Below are 10,784 nucleotides of genomic sequence, written 5' to 3'. Positions count from 1 at the left end.
AAGTTTCTGACAAAAAAAAAAAAAAAAAAAAAAAAAAAAAAAAAAAAAAAAAAAAAAAAAAAAAAAAAAAAAAAAAAAAAAAAAAAAAAAAAAAAAAAAAAAAAAAAAAAAAAAAAAAAAAAAAAAAAAAAAAAAAAAAAAAAAAAAAAAAAAAGGCAAAAAAAAAAAAAAGCTTGTAATTGATGTTATCCCAAGAAAGCGCGATCTCCACCCCTCTCAGCTCCAAGCCCTTCAGGTAAAAGGAAAAAAAAAATCTTTCAAGAATTTGTTGCCTTTTTGAGGGTTAAAACATCAGAAGACAAGCTTGTCTCGCCTTGGCCAATCAGCTCTCGGCCCTGGCAGCTATAATATAGAACTAAAGGCAGACTCCTCTCACAAGCGTCTTGCTTTGCTACCATTAAAATCAGACCCTTTTTTTGTCTCTCGATTGCTGTCTCACGACCAAACTCCGATGTGTTCCGTTATCAGCGACCTAAAGCCTGCCATTCCAGCACCTGTCTTGCTAGGGATCGGTGGATAGTATACGATTCAGAAAGCAGACAAGGACATAGGAGGAGAGAGAGCTCTAGAGACAGCCAGGGATAGGCACAGAGAGCTTTGAAGTAATTGGATTCAATGGACGAAATGCTGCTGTTGACAAGAATTCTCTTGGTGGGCTTCATCTGCGCTCTTTTAGTCTCCTCTGGGCTGACTTGTGGACCAGGCAGGGGCATTGGAAAAAGGAGACACCCCAAAAAGCTGACCCCTTTAGCCTATAAGCAGTTTATTCCCAATGTGGCAGAGAAGACCCTAGGGGCCAGTGGAAGATATGAAGGGAAGATCACAAGAAACTCCGAGAGATTTAAAGAACTAACCCCAAATTACAACCCTGACATTATTTTTAAGGATGAAGAGAACACGGGAGCTGACAGACTGATGACTCAGGTAGAGCCACAGAGATACCTGTATTTGTGTTTGTTAACCTCTCTGAGCAATCCTAAAGGACGCATCTGTCTTAGTATTTTTGAAAGCCCCCCCCTTTCCCTCTCCCCCTCCTCCCCCCGCCCCTCCAAACTCGGCTAGTTTCCCCCATTGAATGTAAATACCATCTATCCAGACAAGTTAGCAGGGGCTGGAGCTGGAGCTGTTTAGATATTTGGTGGGGGAATCTGTGTGATACTTACAGTCATTACCGTGCCATGGCGTTCCCTGTAACTTGGTTAGAGATTGTTGTTTGCATTTGTCCCCAAGGATGCACTTTGATCAAACGAATTGCATACAGCTCAGAGGACCCCAACTGTATAGTGACCGCCAGGCCACCCACTCATTATTATAAACGTAGTCCGCGGTTGCTGCGCCTGTTGACTTGATTTTTATATATATATATTATTTAATTTCTCTTTTTTCTTCATTTCATTTTAACCTTTATTATTATTATTATTATTATTTCTCTCGCTAGTATATTCTAAATTTAGTAGGCATGCAGTCGTGCACTCACAAAAGGCAGCTGAAGCCGGAGCGACCATTCCTCTCCTGATTCCGTATTATATAGCTCGTATTGCAATACCATAATTTGCAATTGTGCCCATCAGAGCGTAAATATATTGATATTTCTTTAAGGATGCTCGCCACCAATGCTCTGGTACTTCCATAGGGGAGGGACTTGCAACTTATCGGCATTGCATCACCTTCTGTTTTAAAAAATCTGATGGCACAAGGTTACAACTGGGTAAATATTGGATATCGGGTGCAATTGCGGAACCTTTTTTAGGAAAAAGGAAAAAAAAAAAGGAAAAAAAAAAAGAGAAAGGAGAGAGAAAGAGAGAGAACCGCTCCGAGAGTCACCTCGTAATTATTATTCATGCTCAGCAGAGAGCTCGGTGAAGTCAATTGCTCTGCCAATCCTGGAGTTTCAGAAACTACATACAATCTAGACACTGGAAATGGGTTTCCTCCAAATATAGGTCAACAGCGCTTTTTTAATATTAATACATTTAAGCTCCACCTTCAGTGCTAGAGCAGGACTCGCCTGGAAGGACTAGGCGGGGAGTGGACGCGGGGAAAGGGGGGGGTGGGGGGTGGAATTTCCCAAACTCTCCCCGTTCCTCGGCCTGATTTTCCGCACGTTGCCGGGTCTCCCGGGGCGAGGGACCGGCGGCCGCCACCATCTCCTCCCGACCACCTTAAATCGCACCGCACCTCGGAGCGCGGCGGCGCCTCCGCCCGCCCTCGGCCGCCGCCCCGCGCAGGGTGCGGAGGGGAGCGGAGCGGAGCGGAGGGGAGCGCGGCCGGGGCCGGGGCCGGGGCCGGGGCCGGGGCCGGGGCCGGGGCCGGTCATCCCGCTCGGGCGCGCCCCGCGCCCCTCCGTGCACCCGCGGCTCCTCCGCCCCCGCTGCCTCCGGAGCCGCATCTCTCGCATTTTCAGCTCCACTTACTCCCCTCGCGTATCGATCGCGGCGGCTCGGGTTTCACCCTTCCCTCCGCAGCCCGGCGGCAGCGGCGGCGGCGGCGGCTCCGCGGGAGACGGGGCTCCCGCCGGGTCTCGGCGCATCCCTCCCTTCTTCCCTCCCTCCCTCCCTCCTTTCCCTGCGCGGCTGCGCCGGTGCGTGTGCGGGGCGGCGGGCGCGGGGGGAGCCGGGGAGCGTGGTCGGGAGCGGTGGGCTGCGGGCCAGGGGCGGGCTGCGGGGCTGACCCCGGCCCCGCGGCTCTCCCGGGGCACGCCGCGCCGGCTACGCGGCTGGCCGCTCCCGCTGCATTAGCTGGCAGCGTCTGAACTCCTGACCTTCTGTCAACTTCCCTCAGACGAAAGAAACGAAAACAAATACTTTTTTTTTTTTTCTACACTCCCCCCCACCTTCTCCTTCAGTGCTTGTTGCCGTGCCTTAGACACAATGTGGGGAGGTGGGCTGAGAGCAGCGGGGACGGGGAGGCAGCAGCGCCGGGTACCCGGCGGCAAAGAGGGGAGTGAGATGGGGGAAGCGAGATCGGGGTGAGAGCGGGGCTCCGGCAGGGAGCCGGGAATGGAACGGGGCTGGAGAGCGGGCGGAGGGGTTGCCCTTGCCCACGGCTCTCCGGGCCCCCCGAACCCCCGGCGACCCGAGGTGCCGTCCTGCCGCCGGTCTCCCTGCCTTGCTTTCCTCTCCTTCCCTCTCTCCCTCGGCCAGCAATCTCTCGTTAAATCCCAGCCTTCAAACGCCGGCTTCGGGAGCCCTTCAACCATGGAGAGATCTTTCCTGAACAGAATCATTAAACTTGCAGAGTGGTTGCCGAATGCATTAGCCGCTAGTTAATATTAACTCCAGAAGGGTGGGGGGAGAAACGCAAACAGAGGTAGGTAAGTCAGGTTCTCAACTTTGCAGGTGACACCAGCAGTTTGCTAAGGGCTCCCCCCTTCCTCTCCTCCCTCCCCCCCCACCCCAGCCATTGGCTGGATTCGAGGGAGAGATAAGGAGGCCAGGTCAGTATGATAAAGCTGGAATTTGTATGAAATAAAATAGCAATCTCGTGTAATGCAGGCACACAACTGGTGCGTGATGTGAGGAATTTAGAGATCAACTTGGCATTTAGGAAGCCCACCAGGTTGTTTACACTGACAGGTACCTGTTAAGTGTTTCCTTCAAGCAATTCATTTGTGAAGAGATTAGGAACTGGCAGGAGAGGGCTTGTTGAACAACTTTGCCTCCACACAAAGCGTTAGTGGAGGCAGCCCTGCTGAGCTTCACGGTGGCTGAACAGAATTGGGCTTGATTTGTGGCACACGACCCAATGAATTAATAAATAGTCTGGGCTTCACGGCTTTTGACTCTGACAATCCAGCTCAGGCAGTATAAAAGGGAAGAAAGTCCTTTAGGAGGCCGTTTCTTCTTCTTTATTCCGCCTGAAGCCGGGAACTGGTGCTGGCAGGGCCGGAGCGGCAAGAGCCTCTCGACACTGCCTGCACGGCTGCCCGCAACCCTGTCCGCGCCCTCCGCTCCCGCTGCCTCCCGTGCGGGGCAAGACATCCCCGTGTCGCGCAGTGCTGTCGCCCTGTCAGTAGCTGAAACGTTTGATCCTTCGCCCCCTTCCCCCTGTAAATTAGTGGAAGAGCATATCCATCCTCTCAGGTGTGAGACGAAGAGAAGGAAAAAATAAAATAAATCAAACTCAACTTCCTTGTGCTGCTGCACTTTGCTACCGGGAGCAGTGCTGAAACTCAAACACTCTTCCTTCTACTTAAAACGGTAGGCCAGAGAGTCCAAAGTGAGCTCACTCTTGTGTTTTATATTTCTCGGGTACCTGTGTGTTGCTGGTATCACTTTTATGGTTGTTGATGGACAGACGGGAACTTTCTTGCTGAGCAACCTTGTCACGTCCCTAAAAGTAGCGTCGTCGGGGTAATGGAGAGGCTCTGCCTTTCTGGGAGCTGTGAAGGGGGACTTTGTGGCCTGTTATTAGGCGTGCTCTCAGCACACTAGGGAGAAGGGTCCTGCAGAAGGCCAAGAAGCCCAATTAGGCCAGCAAAAGTGTGGGAAAAGCAGTTTACTGCATCCCGCTTGGCTTTCATCCATCGCATCAAGCAAACCACATCGGGTATATATCCACGAGCTGTTTTCCTCTCAAAAAGGGGGAAGAAAACTGGCAACCTGTGTATTTCTAAGTCTGTACCTTTAGTCAAGCGCTTTTCAGTGCTTTTGGTGCTGATTTCCTGTTTTGGAGGGCTGAGAGTCCTTTCTCCTATCGCGCTGTGTCTATTCTCCCCACCTTGTCTAAGATAGGAATCCCCCCAAAACTTTCAGGGTTTCATTTATAGTTCACTCCCTTCCAGTGCTGCAGGTCCCTTTGCCCTCCCTCTCCTCATCCTACCCCCCTCATTACTCGGTCCCTGAGGGCCCCCGGTGCTGCGGGGCCCGGTTCAGGCCCCGGGGAAGATCGGTGACTCCGGCGGGGCGATGAAAAACCCTGCAGTGCTTCTCCACGGAGTTGGAAGCGTTTCACTCCACACAAAGAGGCTCCTAGCTTGCATAGCATCCCTGCTTCGCTTAACTTGCCTCATTGGCCCTCCCTTGCTTTTCATCTTCCCACTAAGAGCTATATTATTGTATGGATTTGCTCTGCTTTGTAGGCGAGCGCCGATGTATGTTTGAAGCGGAGTGAATGCTCCCAGCCCAGGCGGCTTTGAGGGCTCTAATGAGTGATGGGCGAAGGGAGAGAAAAAAAAAAAAAAAAAAACAACACAAAACACCCCTCCCTCCAGCACATAAAGGCTGTTAACATGTATTGATACCCTTTTCAACACAGAATTAAGCTGAAAAGACACGCAGAGACATTCCGGGGGGGAATCCGTGACTCCGAGATATATGGCGAGTGTTTGTTCTCGGCAGAAACTTTGCTCTCGGGAAGGGACAGGGCACTTAGCGGTAGGAATTTGCTCCATGCAGGTGGCTTTGAACCGCCACACTCACACCCCAGCGCCGGTGGTGCGGCCGGGGGGGTTTCCCCTGTCTCCGCGGCAGGTGCCAGGGGAGGAGGAGGCTCCGACCTTTGTGGTCGGTGGGTTTTCGTGTGTTTCATCCCCTTTTCCTCCCGTATCCCCATGTTTCACTCTCCTCCTCACCTACTTCCCCATCTCTCCCTGGCAGCGGGGGAGAAGATGCTCAGCTCTGGCTGAGCCCATCCTGCGGAGCGTTTTGGGGAGACGGGAGGGCTGCTGCCTATTTGGCTGGGGAGGGAGGGCAGGATGCGGCCCAAGGGGGTATAGATAACAAAGTAGGGATCTGCCCCTGGCTGTAGCATCCCCACAATGACCTTTTCTTGTTTGTCCGTATCCCGCAGCGCTGCAAGGATAAGCTGAACGCCCTGGCGATCTCGGTGATGAACCAGTGGCCCGGGGTAAAGCTGAGGGTTACCGAGGGCTGGGACGAGGACGGCCACCACTCCGAGGAGTCCTTGCATTACGAGGGCCGCGCCGTGGACATCACCACTTCGGATCGGGACCGCAGCAAGTACGGCATGCTGGCCCGGCTGGCCGTCGAGGCCGGCTTCGACTGGGTCTACTACGAGTCCAAGGCACATATCCACTGCTCTGTCAAAGCAGGTAAGGCAGGCAGCGTGCCAGGGACACGTCGGGATGGGGGGACACCAGCGGGCCACGATTCAGCCCCCCAGAGCCTTCTCTGTCCTGGTCTGTGTCGCCCGGGTTCCCTCCTCCGGTCCCCCACAGGGTCCCCATCACCCAGGGGGCGAAGCCCCACCGGCGCAAAGGTGGGGGTAAGGAACGAGTGAGGATGGAAAGAAAAAAAAATTAAAAAAGCCCGGCCAGCTGCAGCACCTTTGCACAAAATTTTTATTTGGGTGATGTTTCTTCCCAGCCTTCCCACGAGCGCTGCGCCGCAGAAACACACCCTTCTCCTCCCCCCGTGGGATCTGATGCTTTCCCCTTCCAAAGAGCATGTTCAACACAAACACTCGTGGCCGTCTCCAGCCGTCCCTCTGGCTGCACGCCTTACTCGCGAGCGCTAATCGCCGAGTGGGAGCCGGCCAGGAAAATAAATAAGTAACGTGGTCCTCAGCCTCCTTCAGCGGTAGCCGCTAGGAAATTCCCAGATAGGGATACACATACGCATAATTTTTTTCCCTCCCCTCCCCTGTGCTTACAACGCCACACGCTGTCTCAACCCGGGAACAGCTCTCAAGAAATCCCCGACTCGAAGAGTTCCTTTTCCTGGCCCTTGGCACTTTTTTGGGGGAGCAAATCGATTGGCAAGTGCCAGCCCCTCGCCCTCCCACCTCCCTCCACACGTTTAGATGCCTTTGAATGGCATCTAAAGCGCTTTTTAAGAGCATCCTCTAGCCCAGCAGCCTGCTAGATGTGTCAAGAAACACTTAGTTGCAAAAGAAAATAATGGGTTTTCTTTAAATATAGCCGTTTGTTTCGAACCCAGCAGCCCCAGGGCAGGGCAATCAGCCTGCTCATCTGCAGGAGGGGTTCATTTCCCCACTCCAGCCCGAAGCTGCTCGGGGGCCGAGCCGAGGTAGCACTTCCCCTGGCCCGCGGGGGCTTTGTCCTGAGAGCCTGCTACTGCTTTTGTTCGACTCCTGGGTCCTCTCTAGCCAGAAGGAGGCCCTGCAGAAATGTCAGCTGTGTAGAGATATGAAACACCCCTTTCAATGGCCAAGATGGGCTTTACAGCACAAGGTGTCTGATTGTGGTGTGTGGTGACCTCAACCCAAGCACATCCCCTAATCCACCCCCGTGGGCATTTCATAGGAGAGGAGTAACCCCAAGCTGCTCATTGAGATTCGGCACACACGGACTTGGGGGCAATATTTAGAGGGTGTCAGGCAGGGTCGTGTGACTGTACGAGGCAGGCTGAGGGGAGCAGGCTTGAATTCCACCCTCTCAACCTGATCTTAAACTGTCCAAACCTCATTTCATGACAGAGCATCTCATGAGAAGATTAAACCCCATAATGCCAGGCAGGAAGATTCTTTATCTAGATCTCTGTTTGCAAAAAGTATGATCCCGGAGACTGGAATGCAAAGAAGAGTTCCCCCAAGGCCTGAATTATTGTCACCAGAACAGAGGAGGGAGAGGCAGGGGTGGTAAAAGGGACATTGATAATGCGCTACAGCAAGTATTTAGAGCAAGCTTCTACATTTAAAATTCAAATACAGATCTTGAGTGCCTTGGAAAAGTGGCTCTGCTGTGCAAATAGTGCTTGGAAGGTCCTGGGTTTTTTGGAGAGTATGTGTGTGAATTGGCACATAGGGTTTCTGCACCTGAACAAATAGGGAGGGGGAGAAAAGGGGGGGAAGAAGCTGGGAAAAAAATGGAAGTGTCCTCTCTTCCAAGAGTGTCTGCATTTATTACATGAATCAGAATGACAATGCTGATCCTTTATTGGATTTTAATTAGAGAACCCAAACAAGCACTGCTCAAAGAAGCAGATTTTCACACCTCTGCCAATTCACTGGCGTGTTTGTAGAGCTGCTACACTACTAGATCTATTCATCAAGTCCCTGAATATGCAAACAAAGCTCTAGCCAGACCTTTACTGCCGGCTTGTAGGAAGGTGTAGTTTGCTAGCAGAGGCCTCTACATAAAGCACATAGCTTGTTTGTTGCCATGTCCTCCCTGAAGAGGGAGGCCTTGGAGATCTAACTGCTTCATTTCTGAAGGAGAAGTGATAAAGTCATTAGCAAATCAATAACAGTCTAATTTTCACCCTTCCTGTCCTTCCTGAGAAAGTCATTAGGAGACACTCCAAGGATTTATTTAAATCATAAGAGTTTCAGTAACAGCCACAGAGGCAAAATATAAAACCTGTCCACCTTTAGGTGATAAATCACCAGGTCTCTTAACTGGTATAGGGATTAATTGGAAGAAACCAGGGGAAGGCAAGGAAGGGATGGGGAATGTCAACAGCTGTAGCAAAGACACTTGCTCCTATGGCATACCATGGGCTACTACCTGATATTTAGAAAACCAGAGGTTTTAGGGACACTGCAGAGTCCCTCTATTAAGACAGAGACCAGCCTGGAACACGGCAGAGTTTCTCTCCCACCACACCACAGGTGGCTGAGCTTCCAGAAATGGATTTGCAAGTCAGATTTAGAGATTCATTGCTACTTCTGCTTTCTTTAAATCTGAGATTGTTCCTTTTAGTAGCATTGGAAAACAGCTACAGTTGATGACAGCATACAGTATCTAAACTCTGAGTAACTCCCGAGAGCTGTAGGAGGTGAAGGAGCTTGAACCTGGCACAGATGAGGAGCTGCTTGGGGACCCCAAGCTCTGGGACAGGGAACAGCATCCTTCTCCTAGTGGGGTGTGAGGCCTCTTTTTTTTGGAAAGAGGAGTGAACCAGAGTGCTGCAGATGCCAGGCAGGGGTGGTATGGGGGTGACATGTGCGCCAGTAATCACCATGCCAAGCAGGAGAACAGAGAGGGCTGGAGACAGCACAGGGGCATGTACAGTATGATGGAGGAGGACTTGCGAAACTCTGTTGCTTTCCGGTGGGGCAATGGGCAAACTCATGTACACCTTGGAGCAAAGTCTCCTCCTATTCCCTGCTGTTTGCTGCCCTAGATGACCTCCTTGAGCAACAGCTCAGTGGGGACCCCGAGCACTCCGAGCACAAGCACTTGCTTAGAGGAGAAACCTTAAGCCAGTAAAAGCACTTGGCTTTGAAAGATTGCAAGTTATCTGGCATCAGGTGTCAGTGTAGGGTAAATCATAGTCAAATGGGAAGTTCTTTCAAAAGAGATTTGTACTGGAACAGTTTTCTCACTGGAAATATTTTAACCTGTTTCCTTAATGAGGTAAATCACCCTTCTAACTCCTAAGCCAGAGGGAGATGCACTGGTTCAAATATGGTAGAGGGGGATTCTCATTTAACCAGCTGAGTGCAAATGGGGCGTGTCCATGGATGAGGATGGAGGAATTTCAGAGGGAAGTCTGGCTGCATCCTGCACCTGTTCTTCTTGGGTGGGTCGGGGTGGTTGGGGAAGCAGTGTGTCCCCTCATATCCTCATGCTCCAGCAGAGCTTGTGCCTCCTCTAACCCTGCTGTGCCTCTCTCCTTGCGCAGAAAACTCGGTGGCCGCCAAATCTGGGGGCTGCTTCCCTGGCTCAGCCACGGTGCACCTGGAGCAAGGCGGTACCAAGCTGGTGAAGGACCTGAGACCCGGAGACAGGGTGCTGGTGGCTGACACCGAAGGCCGCCTGCTCTACAGCGACTTCCTCACCTTCCTCGACCGGGAGGACGGCTCCCACAAGCTCTTTTACGTCATTGAGACGCGGCAGCCCCGGGCCCGGCTGCTGCTGACGGCCGCCCACCTGGTCTTCGTGGCCCCCCAGCACAACCAGTCGCAAGAGGGGACCCCCAGCAGCCGGGCGCTCTTCGCCAGCCGCGTGCGGCCGGGCCAGCGGGTCTTCGTGCTGGGCGAGGGCGGGCGGCAGCTCCTGCCCGCGGCCGTGCACAGCGTGTCGCTGCGGGAGGAGGCATCGGGGGCCTACGCCCCGCTCACCGCCCAGGGCACCATCCTCATCAACCGCGTGCTGGCCTCCTGCTACGCCGTCGTGGAGGAGCACAGCTGGGCACACTGGGCCTTCGCCCCCTTCCGCCTGCTCCAGGGGATGCTGGCCGCCCTCTGCCCCTCCGGAGGGGCGTCCCCCATGGGTGACCCCACGGCCCCCGGCATCCACTGGTACTCTCGGCTGCTCTACCGCATCGGCAGCTGGGTGCTGGATAGTGACTCTCTGCACCCGCTGGGCATGGTGGTGTCGTCCAGCTGAGAGCATCCTGTGCCGCCCCGGGCCACCTGCCGGCCTCCGAGGGAGAGACAGAGACACAGGGGGAGAGAAAGAGAGAGAGAGAGAGAGAGAGAAAGAGAGAGAGAGAGAGAGAGAGAGAGAGGAGAATAAAAAAGAGAAAGAAAAAAAAAAAGGAAAGAAAAACCCAAAAGAAAAAAAAAAAGAAAAAAACCCCTATTTTTAAAAGAGAGCACGGATTAAGACTTAAAAATAATAATAATAATAATAAAATAATAATAATTAAGTAGGACAGTCCAAAGTAGACTTTAAGGGAAACAAAGACCCCGGGAAGTTCTCTTCTGTTTAGTTTATAAATATATATATATTTTTATTTGTTCTTTTGTTCGTTGGTTCTTTTTGTTTTGTTTTGTTTTGTTTCCTCCTCTCCTGGATATTTATTTCTTTGGTATTTTGAATAGATGTTTTAAATGATATGAACCGGACCTTCAAGAGCCTTAAATAGTTTCTTTGATAATTTATTATCACGTGAACTGTACTCACACGGGAAAAA

General features: G+C 52.0%; 1 protein-coding gene across 1 annotated transcript; it reads left to right on the top strand.

Annotated features, from left to right (window-relative positions):
• Positions 1-334: 334 nt before the first annotated feature.
• Positions 335-10,353, top strand: SHH (sonic hedgehog signaling molecule). The gene is made up of 3 exons (XM_027879788.1): positions 335-924; positions 5,791-6,052; positions 9,549-10,353. The coding sequence occupies exons 1-3, from the start codon at positions 616-618 to the stop codon at positions 10,253-10,255; spliced, it is 1,278 nt and encodes a 425-aa protein (XP_027735589.1). The 5' UTR covers positions 335-615; the 3' UTR covers positions 10,256-10,353.
• Positions 10,354-10,784: the final 431 nt, after the last annotated feature.

Source organism: Empidonax traillii, unplaced genomic scaffold (assembly GCF_003031625.1).
Source record: "Empidonax traillii isolate 1590-97213 ecotype Southwest subspecies unplaced genomic scaffold, ASM303162v1 scaffold58:size1836614, whole genome shotgun sequence".
NCBI lineage: Eukaryota > Metazoa > Chordata > Aves > Passeriformes > Tyrannidae > Empidonax > Empidonax traillii.
This window is presented reverse-complemented; position numbering and strand designations above follow the sequence as displayed.

Bases quoted from the DNA above. Each gene is read 5' to 3' on its own strand.
- SHH (XM_027879788.1), top strand. From the start codon at position 616: ATGGACGAAATGCTGCTGTTGACAAGAATTCTCTTGGTGGGCTTCATC. The intron at 925-5,790 runs GTAGAGCCACAG...CGTATCCCGCAG, and splicing joins CTGACAGACTGATGACTCAG to CGCTGCAAGGATAAGCTGAA. The intron at 6,053-9,548 runs GTAAGGCAGGCA...CTCCTTGCGCAG, and splicing joins CCACTGCTCTGTCAAAGCAG to AAAACTCGGTGGCCGCCAAA.